The 19900-nt window shown below is 39.7% G+C and overlaps 1 protein-coding gene across 2 annotated transcripts in view; it reads left to right on the top strand.

Annotated features, from left to right (window-relative positions):
• enpp2 (ectonucleotide pyrophosphatase/phosphodiesterase 2) overlaps window positions 1–7398 on the top strand; it is a 28636-nt gene extending 21238 nt beyond the window's left edge. For both annotated transcript variants that reach the window (XM_053495324.1, XM_053495323.1), the window contains exons 22-25: window positions 11–88; window positions 3737–3869; window positions 5854–6007; window positions 7011–7398. In XM_053495324.1, the coding sequence (XP_053351299.1) occupies window positions 11–88; window positions 3737–3869; window positions 5854–6007; window positions 7011–7181 (536 nt within the window). In that variant the 3' untranslated portion in view covers window positions 7182–7398. The remainder of the gene's footprint in view (window positions 1–10; window positions 89–3736; window positions 3870–5853; window positions 6008–7010) is intronic.
• The last annotated feature ends 12502 nt before the right edge of the window (window positions 7399–19900 follow it).

The following is a 19900-nucleotide window of genomic DNA, read 5'->3' as shown; positions in this document are numbered from 1 at the left end:
TTATTGACAGAGTTAGCCTCGAGCAATGATGCAAGATATGATGCTCTGTTGATCACCAACACAGTGCCGATGTACCCAGCTTTCAAACGTAAGTATTACAATCATAAGCCTGATGGAAATCTGAGTTATTTTTATGCTTTTTGACTTAGGAACAGAGCGTGTAACTGCCTGATGCCTGTGTAACTTTGCATGCATGCTGTTTTTCCAGACTTGTCTTATTTGTTTCAAGGTCTTCATTATGCTTTTTCTTTAGGAATATCTTTAACAAACTCTGGGATCTTCCAGTAACAGATGTATTTATATTAAAATCTTGTGACACTTTTATTACACACAGGTTGATTAAAACCATTTAAATAATTATGTGACTTTTGCACTAGAACCTCTGGTTCTTTGTAGAGAATTGTCCTTGATGGATGTGATAAACATTTAATATTTGTGCAAGCCACAGTACACTGTGTTTCTAAGCACAACATTTACTTAGTATTTCAAATTCATGTATAACTGTTAAAAAGCCACCCCATGAGATTCTAATAAGTATATAATGTATGTATAATAAAGTTCACAAATAGGCCTGATGAGAAATGCAGGCCAGACCACAATACTTTTATTTTTAAGGTTTTTTTTTTTTAGGTCTACCACAGTCCTGTAATAAATCTTTATATATACACTCAACAAAAATATAAACGCAACACCTTTGTTTCTGCTCCGATTTTTCATGAGATGGACTTAAAGATCTAAAATTCATTCCAGATACACAATATTACCATTTCTCTCAAACATTGTTCACAAATCAGTCTAAATGTGTGATAGTGAGCACTTCTGCTTTGCTGAGATAATCCATCCCACCTCACAGGTGTGCCACATCAAGATGCTGATCTGACATCATGAGTAGTGCACAGGTGTACCTTATACTGCCCACAATAAAAGGCCACCCTGGAATGTGCAGTTTTGTCTCACAGCAAAATGCCACAGATGCCACAAGCATTGAGGGAGCGTGCAATTGGCATGCTGACAGCAGGAATGTCAACCAGATCTGTTGCTCGTGCATTGAATGTTCATTTCTCCACCATAAGCCGTCTCCAAAGGCGTTTCAGAGAATATGGCAGTACATCCAACCGGCCTCACAACCGCAGACCACGTGTAACCACACCAGCCCAGGACCTCCACATCCAGCAGGTTCACCTCCAAGATCATCTGAGACCAGCCACTCAGACAGCTGCTGAAATAATTGGTTTGCATAACCAAACAATTTCTGCACAAACTGTCAGAAACCGTCTCAGGGAAGCCCAAGTGCATGCTCGTCGTCCTCATCGGGGTCTTGACCTGACTCCAGCACTAACACCGTAACAGACTTGAGTGGGCAAATGCTCACATTCGATGGCGTCTGGCATGTTGGAGAGGTGTTCTCTTCACGGATGAATCTCGGTTTACATTGTTCAGGGCAGATGGCAGACAGCGTGTGTGGCGTTGTGTGGGTGAGCGCTTTGCTGATGTCAATGTTGTGGATCGAGTGGCCCATGGTGGTGGTGGGGTTATGGTATGGGCAGGCATTTGTTATGGACGAAGAACACAGGTACATTTTATTGATGGCATTTTGAATGCACAGAGATACCGTGATGAGATCCTGAGGCCCATTGTTGTGCCATACATTCATGAACATCACCTCATGTTTCAGCAAGATAATGCACGGCCCCGTGTTGCAGGGATCTGTACACAGTTCTTGAAACCTGAAAATGTCCCAGTTCTTGCATGGCCAGCATACTCACCGGACATGTCACCCGTTGAGCATGTTTGGGATGTGCTTGACCGGCGTATACGACAGCGTGTACCAGTTCCCACTAATATCCAACAACTTCGCACAGCCATTGAAGAGGAGTGGACCAACATTCCACAGGCCACAACTGACAATCTGATAAACTCTATGCGAAGAAGATGTGTTGCACTGCATGAGGCAAATGGTGGTCACACCAGATACTGACCGGTTCTGAGTCCCCAGACCCCCAATAAAGCAAAAAACTGCACATTCCAGGGTGGCCTTTTATTGTGGGCAGTATAAGGTACACCTGTGCACTACTCATGATGTCAGATCAGCATCTTGATGTGGCACACCTGTGAGGTGGGATGGATTATCTCAGCAAAGCAGAAGTGCTCACTATCACACATTTAGACTGATTTGTGAACAATGTTTGAGAGAAATGGTAATATTGTGTATCTGGAATGAATTTTTGATCTTTAAGTCCATCTCATGAAAAATCGGAGCAGAAACAAAGGTGTTGCGTTTATATTTTTGTTGAGAGTATATATATATATATATATATATTAGTTATTTGGAACATATTCAAGTGTGTATACACTGGGTCAATATATTAGATTTCCATATGAGATGCCGATGAATAGACAAGGCAAAAATACTCTGTACTGTATGTGTACATCTGACTATTACACCCATATGGATCTTCCCCAGTCTGTGACCACAAAGCTGGAAGCATACAATACTCTAAACTGTTGTATGCTGTAGCAATAGGATTTGTCTTTACTGGAACTAAAGGATCCAACCTGTTTCAGCATGACAGTGCATACAGTAAATCAAGGTCCATGAAGACTTGTTTCGTCAAGGTTGGTGTGTAAGAACAGGTGTGACCTGCAGGGAGCCCTGACCTCAACCCCATTCAACACCTGTGGGATGGACTGGAATGCTGAGTGCATGCTGGGAGTTCTCGCCTGAGCTCCCTAATGCCTGAATGGACAAATTCCCACAGCCATGCTCTAATACATCTGTGTTACCTTATGTTTGGCCCCATAGTGTAGTCTAAGGTTACTTTTACTGCTAAACATTAACAATGGAGAAAAATAGAAGCTAGCATTAGAAAAACTTCATAACAGTGATTTAGGTTATAGCTGAAAGTGAAAGCATGTGCTTAAAGTCAACCATGTTGTCCAGAGGTTTATGTGGTACAGGAGAAAGGGGGTCACACAGAATTGATTTTGCTTAAGAGTTTCTGATTCAAATGATAAGGATGTTTTGTGTCTTCTGCATAGTCTTTATTCTGAGGTGAAACAGCTATCATTAAATTCCCGGGGAGGTGAGTGGGGGGTCTTTACAGAAGAAGCTGTGTGTGTGTGTTTGTGTCTTTAACACCGCGTGTGGGCTTTGATATTAGCTCAGGTTAGAAATAGCGCCTTGTATTAGTGATGCCTCTGTTTCAGATGTTGTGATCATACACAGAACATCTCCTGAAGGAAACAAATCAGTAACGGTAAAGGTTGCCCAAAAATATTATTTTAGAGAAAATGACTCTAATGGACAAATGGCCACTCTCAGGATGTTTAAGATTAAGCTCACAAACTACACAAAAATGAAAAACCAAATCAAGTTAAGCTTTTAATTTAATCTAAATGAAAAGTTATAAGTACACTCCAACAGTCAAGCCCATATTTTTAGTGTTGTGGAGAAGGACACAGATGCTTCACAGATGCAGATGTGTCTGCTTTCCATTAGTTAAACTGGAACAGGGAGCACTGGATTTCTCTTTGAAGAGCTGCCACTTGCAGAGTGCTCTCTCTCTCTCTCTTTTCCTCTTGACATGTGAAATCATTTACTTATTGTAATGTGCAAAATGCCAATTCAAGATTAAAAAAAGCGAAATGTAAAATCAGTTTTTACTTTCAGTTTTACTTACTGGCCTCCATGTCTTAATATCCCTCCATTTTTCTGTTTATCCATCTGTCTCTGTAGGTGTGTGGACATATTTTCAGAAGACTTTGATAAAGAAGTATGCCAGTGAGCGGAACGGCCTTAACCTGGTTGTCGGGCCCATCTTTGACTATGACTCTGATGGCCTTCAGGACTCAGAAGAAAAGATGAAACAGTAAGTGGATTGAGAAAATGGTGAACAGTGAAAAACTTGATGATGGTCATGAACTTTTGCTTATCATACAGTGTATCGGGAAAGCGTTCACAAAGCTTCACTTTTTTTTTACACTTTATGTTACCAGACATATTCAGCTTAAAATTCATTATTTTTCTTAAAATTCTACAAACAATACCCCATAATGACAACGAGAACAATGTTTGTTTAAAATATTTGCAAATTTATTAAAAAGAAAAAAAAGAAAAAGAAATCACACGTACATAAGTATTCCCAACCTTTGCCATGACACTCAGAATTAAGTTAAGCCTTTATTTGTCACATATACATTACAGCACAGTGAAATTCCTTCTTCGCATATCCCAGCGTGGGGTCAGAGCGCAGGGTCAGCCATGATACAGGGCCCCTGGAGCAGATAGGGTTAAGGGCCTTGCTCAAGGGCCCAACAGTGGGAACCTGGTGGAGCTGGGGATTGAACCGCCGATCTTCAGGTCGGTAACTCAGTGCCTTAGCCGTCTGAGCCATCACTGCCCCTTAGGTGCCAATTAGGTGTGTGCGTGCGTGTTCTGGTGATGGGTTGGCACACTGTTCAGGATGTACCCCTGCTGGTGCCCCGAGTGAGCTGGGATGGGCTCCAGGTCCCTGTGACCTTTTACAGTATAAGCTTTCAAGTATTATTAGATTTTTACACGTAAATAAGTCCACTCAAATGCTGGCAAAACAACAGGCTAAATTCCCCCCACAATATACAATACAATCAAGTCAAATTTAAGAAGCAAGATATTCGATACCTAAACATAAGGGTGAGTCAAAAAAAGAAAAGAAAAGTGGGCTGCACTGTCTTATCAGTGCTTTCCGTTTAAGACTACTGTCTCCCCAGTCACTGCTGTGCAGGTGTGAATGTGTTACATTAGTTCATCTGTAACTGCGGTGTGAACAAAAATGAATGCACCACTTGTGATTTGCATGAAGGAAGCGTGCAATGATTAGTTTTTGGTGGTCTGAGGGTGAGCCTGATGCCGAAACAACTCACAGAAGAGCATAAACAGAAGTGTTCACCCGAAGGACTGATACACTAAGGAAGGTGAACGTTTCTTAAAGAGAATGATTACTGGTGAAGTGACATGGATTCATCACTACGAGCCTGAGTGTAAACAGCAGAGTGTGACACAGAAGCATCCTCAACCACCAAGTCAAACACCATCTAATAAAATTAATGATAATAGCCTTCTGGGATTCTCAAGGGCCAGTATTGGAACATTATCAGGAAGAGGTTTAACAATTGACAGTGCTCATTCCATTGAGATGTTTATTGAAGAGCTAAAGCTTAAACTTCAGATTAAATGCAGAGGACTGATATCCAAAGATGTCAGGATCTTGTAGGACGATGACGTCCACATACTTCTGCTCACACTGTCAACACTCACTTAACTCAAAACTTTTGTTTTGAGGTGTTAAACCATCCTCCCTTTTGTCCTGATCTTGCTCCATTGGACTTTCACTTGGTTGGTCCCCTGAAAGCAGCCCTGTGAGTATGAAGATTCAATTTTGATGAAGAACAGATGGACAAAGTGTATTGAAAAGTAGTGAGATTATGTTAAATATTTGTCTTTTTAATTATTAATAAAATAAATTCTAGACACACCAGAGTGCAGATAATTTTTGACTCACCCTTGAATATTAAAGACAATATTTTCTATCCTAAGATCTGTGGCAGTTATAGTTTATTCCTGGGTAATTTCTGCACAGGGTGAGGGCCACAGATGTCCTTGTCGTTTATTTGGATGTTAAGTGGCCTGAACTGGCCAACTCATCATCTGTGTGAAAGCTGGGGGTGAAAGTAAAAAGACTGTAGGATCATGAAAGCAACTGAGCCCACACTGGCATGCTATCTGGAATATCAACACATTTACCTTTAATACTTTAATATGTTGTGGACTGATGTTGTGAAAGTAAGTTTGGATATCTGTGTGGCTGTTTCTAGGTATGTGACCAACCCAGTGCCCATCCCCACTCATTTCTTCATTGTGGCGACCAGCTGCCTGGACTACACGCAGAATGTAGACTCGTGCACCGGTCCTCTGAGTGTGTTCTCCTTCATCCTGCCTCACAGAGCGGATAATGATGAGAGCTGCAATGTAAGACAGACCTTTTATGCAGTTATTTTTAATCCTATGCGGTCATTTGTTTGCTGTCATACAGTTAAAGTTGGCCAAGACGCAACACAAAGCAACACATTCATAATCCTCTATTTCCGTTTTAGGGTACAAGTTAAAGTTTACTGTCTAACAGGCAACATATTTACTAACCAAGGAAAAAAATAAATTAAGAATGCTTCTGTTGTAAAATTAACCATATTGTGCAAATTACACAGCTGAATAATCATACACTTTCCTAAAATGGGTTTGTTTAGGAGTGTGTGTAGTGAAAAAAAGTGGTATTGGCCATGTTGAAACACATTTTACATTTAACTTTTATTTATTACCTTAAGAAAACCACTTAACAGTGAAGTAAGTCAGAAAAAAAAGCTATGATTTGCTAGAGAGAATAAAGGATGGACTGTGGGGCATTAGGAAAAAGATCATGGTCTGATGAGTCCAGATTTATCGGTGCGTCAGCGTAACAGGAAGGCAGTGATGCCCCCCTTCATGTCTAGTGTCTACTGTACAAGCCTGTCGGGCAGTGTTATGATCTAGGTTGCTTCTGTTGGTCGTGTTTAGGTTTAGCAATGTTACGTGTCCAAGAATTAAGGCCAGCTGATGACCAAAATGTACTGAATGACAAGGTTATCACATCTATGGATTTTTTCTTCCCTGATGGCACGGGCATATTACAAGGTGAGGATGTCAGGATTAGAGATTCTTTTCACACATGGATTTGCCACCACAGAGAATCTTTGGCATGTGCCGGAGAACACTTTACGCAGCAGTCTGGCTCTTCCTGCATCAATATAATATCTTAGAGAGAAATGATGTAAAAAATAAAAGTGCAGGAACATTGCATAAGCTGATCAAAAACGATGCCATAGACATAACCAAAGCAACTGGCACTGCAAGGAAATATTAGAGTGTGAGACTTGTTTTTTTTTTTCCATTCCTTTTTTTTGTTTTTTGTTAGTGAACAATTTTGTTTCTCCTGCAGAGTTCGGAGGATGAACCCAAGTGGGTGGAGGAGCTGATGAAGATGCACACAGCACGAGTCCGAGATGTGGAGATTCTAACAGGGCTTGATTTCTATCGACGCACCAGCCAAAGCTACACAGATATTCTCTCACTAAAGACATACCTGCACACATATGAGAGTGAGATCTGAACCACTGCCTTCCCTGCACTAATGTATTCCTCCTTTATCAAATCCCACAACCTGACCCCAGACCTGTCTTGCCCCATGACATCAAATGGTTAGGTGTATATTTTTATACAAGTCTCCTTTCAACATTTTGTAATTGATTATGTAAAAATGTCACTTTTTTATTTTTATTCCAGCTCTGTCTTTTGATGAGTAAAGAATGGAAAAAATCTTTAATGTATGCTTTTATGTAATGTTGTCTTTAACATGTACCACTTTTGTGATGTGACTTGTTTATTTTTTAAACGATTTCATGACATTAAAAACTTTTGTACGTATGTTCTAATTAGTTTTGTGGAAAACAGCATCATCTTGTGGTCATTTGGCAACAGCCAAAAATCATTGTATTGCGAGATAAAATAACATTTTTAAATTATTTGTAAATTGTCAGAATAAATTTAACTTAAAAAAAGGTTTAGATTTGATATTGCAAGTACAACATCTAAAATACCTTATCAGTACCAGATTAGTACTCAAATGTCTTAATTACTAAGCTACCCCTGTCTCATGTTTGTAGGGTAATTTGTTTTTTGCTTTTTGTAAAATCAGTGCTTTAGTCTTTCCCTTAGCAATGTACATCATACAATGTTTTTGCAATGTTTCTTTTACCAATACTGAGTGACAGAAGAACAAACACTCCCAAACTTAAAATACACCCATGTGCAAAGCCTATATAAAATGATTCAGGGTAAAGTATTGTTAAAACCTTTTTTTTTTATTTTATTTTTTTTTAGTAAAGCATGCTTCAATGGCAGCTTCCCCAAAGTTATTTCATCAACAAAATAATATGGATTTGTATTATTCATCCATCCATTATCTACAGTATACTACTTATCCTGTTTAGGGTCATGGGATCCTGGATGAACTCCATCTCAGTAAACTTAGAGCTCATGACAGTGTACACCATGGATGGGGTGCCAACTCATCATCACACCAAATCCAGAGTGCATCTCGAAAATGTAGAGTATTATGAAAAAGTTAATTTTTTTGTGACTTAATTCAAAAAGAGAAACTGATATATTCTAGATTTAATACAAGTGAAGTTTCCATTTCGATTATTACAGCTTATAGCTGATAAAAATCCAGTATGTCAATAATTTGTAAATATTTAAATCTGGGTTGGAGTGAATTACTAATCCTACAGAATAAATACCATGTATCTCAATCTATTTTTGTTTCAATTCAATTCACTTTTATGTGTATAGCGCTTTTAGCAATTGTCATTGTCGCAAAGCAGCTTTACACAATCAAAAGAACTATTTAAGTTTGTATGGAATTTGAATGCGTATGAATCAAAATTGTCAGATAGTCCCCACCTAGATGAGCAAGCCGAGGGCAACAGTGGTGAGGAAAAACTCCCTGAGATGGTAATAGGAAGAAACCTTGAGAGGAACCAGACTCAACAGGGAACCCATCCTCATCTGGGTGAAACAGAGCAGGAATTGATCTGCATTCATAGTGTGTGTTAAGTGGAAGGCAGTTCAGCTATAACAGTTGATGTTAATTGATGTTAATATGGAGTCCAGGTAGTTACTGGATGCTCAGGTAGACTTATAGGAAATTCCAGTCCTGAACTGTCAAGCAACTGCAGCCAAGTCAAGTCCTTCATCTTCTTCATGGTATAGTGAAACCGTCCCCAGACACCGGAAGCATCGCAAAGAGAGACACGGGGCATCCATGTGACGAGATCTCCAACCAGGAGTAGGGCACCACAATGAATCAGACAGGTCCAGAGGGCAGAGGGAGTCTGGATCACTGGCAACTCAGGAACCGCATGTGTAGCTCGACAGAGAAAGGGAAAGAGGAAAGAAGGGAGAGCAGAAGAGGAGAGAACAGTTAGGTATGGTCACAGTCACATAATGTATAAGGTGAATGTTTGTTTAGTGTAGAGTGCAAGCAGGGACTCCGGCAGGACTAACTATGACAGCATAACTAAAAGGGAGAGCCAGAAGGAAACACAGACATGAGGGCTCCCTGAGATGTAAAGCAAACAATCACCTCACCGTCAACAAACCTGAGTGATACCAGTTCACCATAATACTCTACGTCCATGAGTCCCCCAGATCTGCTCCTTTACCTAAGGCAAATCTATTTATAAAAATGCTTAATTAAATAAATAGGTTTTTAGCCTGGACTTAAACACTGAGACTGTGTCTGAGTCCCGAACACTATTTGGAAGACTATTCCATAATTATGGGGCTTTGTAAGAAAAAGCTCTGCCCCCAGCTGTAGTTTTCATAATATGCGGTGCTGATAAGCAGCCTGCATCCTTTGATCGAAGTAGGCGTGGCGGATCGTAAGACACTAGCAGTTCACTCAGATACTGCGGCGCGAGACCATTTAATGCTTTATATTTTAAGAGTATTATTTTAAAATCGATGCAAAGTGGAGTGAAGATAAGATAGGGGTGATGTGCTCGTATTTTCTGGTTCTAGTGAGGACTCTCGCTGCTGCATTCTGGACTAACTGCAGCTTGTTTATGCACCTAGTTGAACAACCAGACAGTAGGGCATTACAATAGTCCAACCTGGAGGTGATATAAGCATGAACTAGTTTTTCTGCATTGTTTAGTGACAATACAGTATATTCCTTAACTAGGCAATATTTCTGAGGTGAAAGAATGCTATCCTGGTGATATTTTCTATATGAGCTTTAAATGAAAGACTAGAATCTATAATCACCCCGAGTCTTTCACTGTTGCACTAAATAGAACAGAAAGGCCCTCTAAAGTTACGGTGTGATCTAAAATCTTGCTTCTAGCTGCATGCGGTCCTATGACTAGAACTTCTGTCTTATCTCAGATTAAGCAGAAGGAAGTTAATTAGCATCCAGTCTCTTATATCCTTGACACATAACTTTAGCAAGCTGGTTTTTCTCATCTGGTTTTACTGAGACATATAACTGTGTGTTGTCAGCATAACAAAGAAAACTAATACCATGCTTACAGATTATGTTGCCCAAAGGAAGCATGTTAAAGGGAAAAAAGCAGTGGGCCTAAAACTGGACCCTGTGGAATACAATATCCATTAGAAAACATGCAGAATAGTCACCATACTAGGATCTGAGCCAGGAGAGGGCCGTTCCCTTAATTCCTACTACATTTTCTAATCTGTGAAAAAGAATACTATGATCAATGGTGTCAAAAGCTGCACTGAGGTCGAGTAATACAAGCATAGTTACACAACCCTGATCAGAGGTCAATAGGAGGTAATTTACTACTTTACTGAGTGCTGTCTCTGTGCTTTGATGAGGCCTAAATCCTGACTGATACAGTTCCTGTATGCTATTTCTATGTAGATATGAGCATAGCTGCTCCGCTATTATCTTTTCCAGAATCTTAGAGATGAAGGGGAGGTTTGATATCGGCCTGTAATTGGACAGCTGACAGAGGTTGAGGTCAGACTTCTTAATTATCGGTTTAATAACTGCTAATTTAAATGAATTTGGAACATACCCAATGCTAAGTAAAGAATTAATTCTGTTAATTCTTTCTAGTTCTGTTATTTCTGGCACTATCTGTTTAAGAAAATGTGTCGGTACAGGATCTAATATACAGGTTGATGAATTTGCAGAAGAGATGAGTGAAATTAGTTCATTCTCTTCAAGTGGAGTAAAGTATTCTAGGTTCTAGCTCTTTCACTTAGTTAAATCCACTTTGAACGATTATTGTGTAAACTGCAAAGCTGTCAGACACAAGAATTAAAGTGATTCCAGAATTGATCCCCATGTCCCCTGTAGTTGGCTATGGCTTTTTTCGAGTTTAAAGCAGAGGCTGATGTGCAAATTCCCAGATAACTCGACATATATCAGACTCCTGATCCAAGATAATTTTATTAACAATAACTGCTTTAAATGTAAGAGATCTTTCTATTTTTTTGCTTAGCTTGGGTAACAGACACAGTCTCAATACAGTGAACCCTGAGTCACGACTCTATGCAGCTATGCAGACGGTTGGTCTAGCCTGTCTGTCTGCCCCCGGGCTCTGGATTGTCACCGATTAACTAGGCCTCTTCTGAGACTATGAGCTATATTACAAGAAATGAGAGCAGTCCTGCCCTAACAGGTCAGCTTTGCCCTCAAAGGTCTTCCAGTTATCTATAAAGCCCATGTTATTTTCAGGGCACCCCCTGGACATCCAGCGGTTCAGCGACCATAACCTGCTGTAAGCTATGTCAATGTCTCATTGGAATGGGACCAGAGCATACTACTTCATTGAACATCGCTTTGCTAATTTAAACACCTCTTTAAAGGTACTCTTACTAACCTCTGACTGACGAAGGCGTATACTGTTAGCTCCAGCATGTACGACTACCTTAAAGAACCTATACCTAAAGCCCTAAGATTACCTGCTATTTCCAGTGCTCTGAGCCACCATTTACAGAAATTTTTGGGAAATAGCTATAAACTGTTGCATTCCTAGTATCAACCATGTCAGAATTGTCTTGCTAAGGAGAAGTTCAGGACTCTGGCTCAAGAAATTGCTGTGTGGTGCAAAGTCCTCTTTTCTAAAACTAAACTCAAGTTTGTATTTCATTTGGAAATCAAGGTCACAAAGTCTGTTGAAGTGAGGCACAGAATCCAAGCTGCTCGAAGTGTGACTTCAGTAGTTGATGATGAGTTGAGATGTCATGCCATCTGCTGGTGCTGGTCCACTGTGTTTCATCAAGTCCGATGTAACACAGCTGTCTACCAGAATTTTTTAGAGCACTTTATGCATTTTATCTGTTGACAAGCTTTATGAAAATGCTGATTGCCTTTTTATACCACAGTGCCAAATCCATACCTAACTGGTTTGCTGACTATAGCCCCATTTGGATAGGACTAGTTTTACAGGGGGTCGTTAGAGAAATGTTTGTTTCACAGACGTACTTTCTGATTTTAATCCTATTCTTTCTCTCACACGACCTCTGTAAAATTTCCAGAGAAAATTACCTTTTTCAGCAAACTCGGCGGTCCTCTGAGAAATCTAATCCCACCTGAATGCGAATGTCTGTGATTGTCGAAAATGTTTTTTTCCAGAACGCGTTTTCTTTTGTGTTTTGATCAACGTGAACTACTTTACTATCTCTAGCGCGCCAGTATTCAAGTTTGCGCACCGATAATGGATGTAGAATCCACGCATCCTGGACATGTGGTCTTGTGCAACGCCTACATGTAAAACACAGACACTCCTATCTCCGTAATAAACACGGAGATGTTAGTCCCGTCTGAATGCATACATGAAATGACAGACGTCTTCTGAAAAAAATTCTAACTCAAACGTCATTTGGAAAAACTAGTCCCGTCCGAATAGGGCTTCAATTAATTCAATTCAATTCAATTTTATTTGTATAGCACTTTAAACAATTGGCATTGTCCCAAAGCAGCTTTACACAATCAAAAAAATTATTTAATTCAATTCAATTAGTTATTGAAAACTCAGGTAGACTTGTATGTAAGTTCCAGTCCTGAACTATCGAACTGTCAAGTCCTCAGAGAAACAGCTGCCAACACCAGTCAAGGCCAGAACCGTCTTTTAGGTAGAGAGAATCATCCCCAGACACGAGACCAAAGAGACACACGGGGCATCCATGTGACGAGATCTCCAACCAGAAGCGGGGCACCAGGATGGGTCAGACAGGTCCGAAGGCTGAGGGAGTCTGGATCACTGGCAGCTCAGGAACGACATGTGTAGCTCCACAAAAAGAGGGAAGGAGAGAGAGGGGGAGAGAGGGAAGAGAGGGGGGAGGAAGAGAACAGGAGAGGGAAGAGCAGAAGAGGAGAGATAACAGTTAGGTATGGTCACAGTCACACAATGTATAATGTGAATGTATATTAACTGTAGAGTGCAAGCAGAAACTCCGGCAAGACTAACTATGACAGCATAACTAAAAGGGAGAGCCAGAAGGAAACACAGACATGAGGGCTTCCTGAGATGTAAAGCAAACAATCACCTCACCGTCAACAAACCTGAGTGATACCAGTTCACCATAATACTCTACGTCCATGAGTCCCCCAGATCTGCTCCTTTACCTAGGGCAAATCTATTTATAAAAATGCTTAATTAAATAAATAGGTTTTTAGCCTGGACTTAAACACTGAGACTGTGTCTGAGTCCCGAACACTATTTGGAAGACTATTCCATAATTTTGGGGCTTTGTAAGAAAAAGCTCTGCCCCCAGCTGTAATTTATATAATATGCAGTACTGACAGGCAGCCTGCATCCTTTGATCGAAGTAGGCGTGGCGGATCGTAAGACACTAGCAGTTCACTCAGATACTGCGGCGCGAGACCATTTAATGCTCTATATGTCAAAAGTAGTATTTTAAAATCAATGCGAAATTTCACAGGGAGCCAATGCAGTGAAGATAAGATAGGGGTGATGTGCTCATATCTTCTGGTTCTGGTGAGGACTCTCGCTGCTGCATTCTGGACTAGCTGAAGCTTGTTTATGCACCTAGTTGAACAACCAGACAGTAAGGCATTACAATAGTCCAACCTAGAGATGATAAAAGCATGAACTAGTTTTTTTGCATCGTTAAGCGACAATATATTTCTTATCTTGGCAATATTTCTGAGGTGAAAGAATGCTATCCTGGTAATATTATCTACATGAGCTTCAAATGAAAGGCTGGAATCTATAATCACACCAAGGTCTTTTACTGTTGCACTTGATGGAACAGAAAGGCCATATAAAGTTACAAAGTAATCAAGAATCTTACTTCTAGCTGGATGCGGTTCTATGACTAGAACTTCTGTCTTATCTGGATTAAGCAGAAGGAAGTTATTTAGCATCCAATTTCTTATGTCCTGCACATATCGCTCAACTTTAGTAAGCTGGTTTATCTCATCAGGTTTTGCTGAGACATATAACTGTGTGTAATCAGCATAACAGTAAAAACTAATAAAACTGAACCCTGTGGAACACCAAACTCCACTAGAGAACATGCAGAATAATCACCATTTAAGTCTACATACTGATAACGATGGGTCAGATAGGATCTAAGCCAGAAGAGGGCTGTACCCTTAATTCCTACTACATTTTCTAATCTGTGAAGAAGAATACTATGATCAATGGTGTCAAAAGCTGCACTGAGGTCGAGTAATACAAGCATGGTTACACAACCTTGATCAGAGGCCAATAGGAGGTCATTTACTACTTTAACGAGTGCTGTCTCTGTGTTGTGATGAGGCCTAAATCCTGATTGATACAGTTCATGTATGCCATGTTCATTAGTTCTTCTCTTCATGGGGAGTAAAGTATTCTAGCTTCCGATCTGACATGGCTAGTTTAACATCTGCATAACTTACATTGTTTGGTTTCAAAGCCTCAATTTTATGCCTAATATTTACAATTTTATTATTAAAAAAGTTCATGAAGTCCTCACTATTGCATGATGTTGTTGTGGAGATTTCTGCAGTGGTCTTATTTCTGGTTAATTTGGCTACAGCATTAAATAAGAATCTAGGATTATTTTTGTTATTTTCTATAAGAGTGGAGAGATATGTTGATCTAGCTACACTAAGATATTTTCTATAGTTCAGGATGCTCTCCTTCCATGCTATTTGAAATACTAACAATTTAGTTTGACGCCATTTCCCTTCTAATTTCCGAGCGTTCTGTTTTAAAGAGCGTGTATGATGTTATACCAGGGAGCAAGTTTCTTATCTCTAATAATTTTTCTTTTAACTGGAGCTACATAATCTAAGGTATAGCGGAACGTCGACTCTAAATATTCAGTCGCCTGATCGAGTTCTGTGGGGGCAGACGATGATCTAATCAAAGTTGGTACTGTAACTCTGGGAGATTACTAATAAAACTCTGTGTGGTAGTTGATGTGAATGTACGTTTAGTACGGTAGCATGGGGCTGTGCGTACGTTATTACTATAACACAATTGAGAAAAGATAGTGATCTGATATAACTTCAGACATGGACTTGTAAACAATTTTCTTATACTTAATCTGAAGAATATTATTAAATCTAAAGTGTGACCTGCTTTACGAGTGGGTCCTACAACACACTGATTTACTCCTACTAAGTCCAGTATGGACATAAATGCTTTACGCACAGGGTCTTCTGGATTCTCAAAATGAATAATAAAATCTCCAGCAATTAACGCCTTGTCTACAGAAACGACTAGGTTTGAGAGGAAATCTGCAAATTCACTAGGAAATTCAGAGTACGGCCCTGGAGGTCTGTAAATGACAATTATTGGAATCGACTGAGCTGACTTTATATTTCTAGCTATACTTGTTATGTTACTATAGAGAACTTCAAATGAATTAAATTTGTGTCCATGTTTTTGTATAATAGTCAAATGATCATTGCGAATAACTGCGACGCCTCCTCCTCTACCAGTTAACCGAGGCTGGTGTATGTAGCTGTATCCAGGAGGACTAGCTTCATTTAGAGCTACATACTCGTCCTGTTTAATCCAGGTTTCTGTTAAACAGAGAATATCAAATTCCTGATCCGTGATAATTTTATTAACTATAACTGCTTTAGATGCGAGAGATCTAATATTTAACAGTCCTAGCTTCAGATCAGAGGTGTCGGCTGCGCATTCAGTGTGATCCGAGTTTGTGGTATCTATGTTAATTAAATTACTAAAACATACTTTCTGGGTCGTTCTACATTTTTGCTTAATTTGGGTAACAGACACAGTCTCAATACAGTGAACCCTGAGTCACGACTTTATGCAGCTAGCAGACGGTTGGTTTAGCCTGTCTGTCTGCCCCCTGGCCTGGGCTCTGGATTGTCACTGATTAACTAGGCCTCTTCTAAGACTATATTACAAGAAATGAGAGCAGCACCTTCCTGAGTGGGATGGATACATAAAGCCCACATTATTTTCTGAGCACCAACTGGATATCCAGCGGTTCAGCGACCATAACCTGCTGTCAGCTATGTCGCCACGCCTCATTGGGATGGGCATATTACGTCATCGGACATCGCCTTCGCTTGTTTAAACACCTCTGAAAAGTTACTCTTATTAACCTCTGATTGACGAAGGTGTATATCAGTAGCTCCTGAATGTATCACTATCTTAGAGAACCTATGCTGTCCTAGAGCCCTAAGATTACCTGCTATGTCCGGTGACATATGATATTGCCAACTTGCCTGACCAGAACCGCATAGAGGATCTGTAGGCTTTTGTCAAAAGGAGAAACACTTTTGACGCTTCAATACAGACAAGCTAAAGGCTGCTATAAAAGCAACATGATTTTCAATATTTTCTATATTGTTAATATTTTGAGATACTGGATTTTTTTCATCAACTTTATGCCATATGTATAAAAATGACAAAGAAGGCATGAAATATTTCATGTAAATAATCTAGGATGTGAGTTTTACTTAATTTAATCAAGAAAGAAAATTAACCTTTAAATGATATTCTCACTGTTTGAGATGTGCTGTACATATATAATAACCTATCATCTCCAATAATATATATGTGCCAACATATTTTTGACAGCTAAAAAATATAAATAATTATTATGTTTAATAGTTCTCCTATTGATATGATTTGTAGGTTTTGTATTTGAACAGATAAATAAAATTATTTAATGTAAAATTATTCCTGTTCTCTGGAACTTTATTGGGACTTCTCTAGCTTCCTCTTATTAAACTCTTATCTACACCTCTATCAAGCACGTGCATCAGACTATGACACCTAAGACTGGTTAACAGCATGTTAGTGCTGTGAGCTAAGCATAGATAATTGTACTGTAGAAAGACACAACGAAGGTAAGTGTTTATGTTTCCTAAATGACAGTGTTTGTTTACTCTGTAACCTCGCAGTCACGCCTTGTTTTTGAACCGCACGATGTATACAGTCCGTTTAAACGTGCGGGTCGTTGCATAACACCTGCCCTAACAGGAACGTCTCCGCGTTTGCGCATAGGAGGCGGGGCTACGGATTTGTCCCGAGTTGCCATTCGCCTAGCTCTCTGGTAGTGGGCGTGGTTACGCGGTTCATTCACAAATCTCTGGGGCTGCAGCTCGAGTACACGTGTAACGATAAACGCAATGTTGCCAGATTGGGGATAATCCTCTTCCTTTTTTATCATCATAACACCAAGGATTCGATTTTTTTTGTAATATTATTTTATTCCCATACATTTGGGGATTGTATGTGTCAATTTACAAGTTTAGCTATTTAGCAATTTAGCTATTTTGGGTATAAATAGAGTGTACAATTAGAAATGAGTTATGTGAATCAATCTGGCTACAGTAATATTAAGTAAATAGCCTGCAAAGACACTGAGCATGTTTTTAAATGTGTGTGTGCACGCGTGTCTTCTAGGGTTCATGGTTTGATTCCGCCTCAGGTTTGTGTGAATGGAGTTTGCATGTTCTCCCTGTGCTTGGTGGGTTTCCTCCGGGTGCTCTGGTTTTCTTCTACAGTCCAAAGACATGCAGATTAGCATAACTGGTGTTTGGTAGTGTGTGAATGTGAGTGTGTGTTTGTGTGTATATGTGTGTGGGATTGGGATCCAGGATGTACCCCGCTTTAAGCCCTAAGTCTCCTGGGATACAGGCCTCTTACGACACTGTATACCAGATAAAGAGTTATAGACAGTGTGTGTGTGTGTGTGTGTGTGTGTGTGTGAGAGAGAGAGAGAGAGATGGTACTGTATAAAATGTCTGCCAGCACATCACCAATTAGAATTCTTCTGATTTCCAGTATTTTTTTATTTGATTAGTGCTTACTTTTTTAGTACTTATGAGACCTTTTATTAACCTATCTTTATTAAATCTATTGAGAATAAAGCTTTTATATAGAGAAGGTAGCCATATACCAGGAGATGCATTGCTACATGATAAGGTGTTCAATACATACACAATGGTGTAAAGATATGAAATGATTATTGTTTTGTATGTAAAAGTCCAGTTTTTAATAGTAAATACATTACTGTATGTGTGAAAACATAAAATTTTAAAGTAATAATAAAAAACATGTCATTGTTAATATTACCATGTGACTAATTTTTTATAAAAATAATTGTTTTTCTTTGGACTCCACAACTGACTTTTGTTCTCCTATTAATTTACATTTTAACTGATTTGTCACCATCTAAATATACAGTAAGGTTTTTTTTTTAAATATTTTGGTCCATCCACAACACATCAGGTGACGGATACTCCACACCCTGGAGATATATGCGGCGTTTCTGTGGCAGTTACTTAAGGGGTCAGGTTGCCAGCTTGACGCCTGATTGTCTTTGATTTACACATTATGAGCAATTTGGGAATGCCAGTTAGCCTAACCTGCATGTCTTTGGACTGTAGGAAAAACCAGAGTCCCACTCACTCATTGTCTATACTGCTTTATCTTGTATTCAGGGTCGCGAGAGCCTGGAGCCTATTCCAGGAGACTTAGGACATGAGTCAGTGTACACTCTGGACAGCCAATTCATCACAGGACACACACACACATTTACACACTCATTTACACACTACGGGCAATCTGGGAACACCAATTTGCCTAATCTCCAGGTCTTTGGACTGTGGGAGGAAACCAGAGTACCCAGAGCAAACCCACCAAGCATGGAGGGAACATTTGAACTCCATGCCAACGGGAATCGAGCGCTGACCCTGAGTGTGCAAGGCGACACCACTACGCTGCCAAACACTCATGACCGGTGTGGTCAAATCATTAGACCAAGTGAATTTCGTGTCTTAGCATTTTATTACTAGTATTAGTTTATTCCTATTAGCAGTTCATTCCTAGATTCCATTTGTGGTCAAGTAGTTTTAACAACTAAAGAAGAAATAACTTTCATGAATCAAATACCAATCAGATTTTTACTGAAGGCTTTTGACTCATTCAAAGTTCTATTACTTGCTGCATCACACACCTTTAGAAGAGGCATGATCTGTCTGACAGTACCATGATCGTAAATAAATGCATCTACTCTGTGCATGGATATTGGATGATCCTTTCAGAAACAGGAACATCTAAATATAGTGGATATAAAAAAAAAGTCTACACACCCCTGTTACAATGCCAGGTTTTTGTGAGGAAAAAAAATTAGACCAAGATAAATAATTTCAGAACTTTTTCCACCTTTTAATGTGACCTATAACATGTACAGCTCAATTGAAAAGCAAACTTAAATCTTTTAGGGGAGTAAAAGATACACTCTTTAATAACTACGAATGTGGCTGTGGTCAGAGTTAAGCAATCAAACTCATGTTGAATAGGAGTCAGTCAGTACACACCTGCTGGAGCTGCAAGGCGACACCACTACGCTGCTGTACGAAGTACTAGAGTGATCAGATCAACCTCTGACAATCTATCCATCTATCTGGTTAGATTTGTATACACTTATACACTTAACCATGGAAAATAGTTTTCTGGCATAAAATGTGGTTATAATTGTTAGGGAATTAAAACCTGTTTGTTTAATTTATTAGCACACATCCTCCAATGATCAGCGGTAAATCCCAAAAGACACTAAAGTAAAAACGTTTGATGTTCACACTCATTACAGATCCAGCCCAGGACTGTGATACTAAAGCACACGTCAAACACGTGTGGGCGTGCTCAAAACGTGGTGTAGTGCACACCGTCTAATCAGAGGCTGCTAGATTACTGGCTCGCGGCTCCAGCAGTGGGAGGAGGAGCATCCGGAGAGCACGCGGTGATTGGCCGCGTGCAGCAGGGACTAAATCCGGCACGTGTATCCGAGCGCCTG

This window comes from Clarias gariepinus, chromosome 4 (assembly GCF_024256425.1).
Source record: "Clarias gariepinus isolate MV-2021 ecotype Netherlands chromosome 4, CGAR_prim_01v2, whole genome shotgun sequence".
NCBI lineage: Eukaryota > Metazoa > Chordata > Actinopteri > Siluriformes > Clariidae > Clarias > Clarias gariepinus.
The sequence above is the reverse complement of the archived record's forward strand: the minus strand, read 5'-3'. Positions and strand labels throughout refer to the sequence as shown.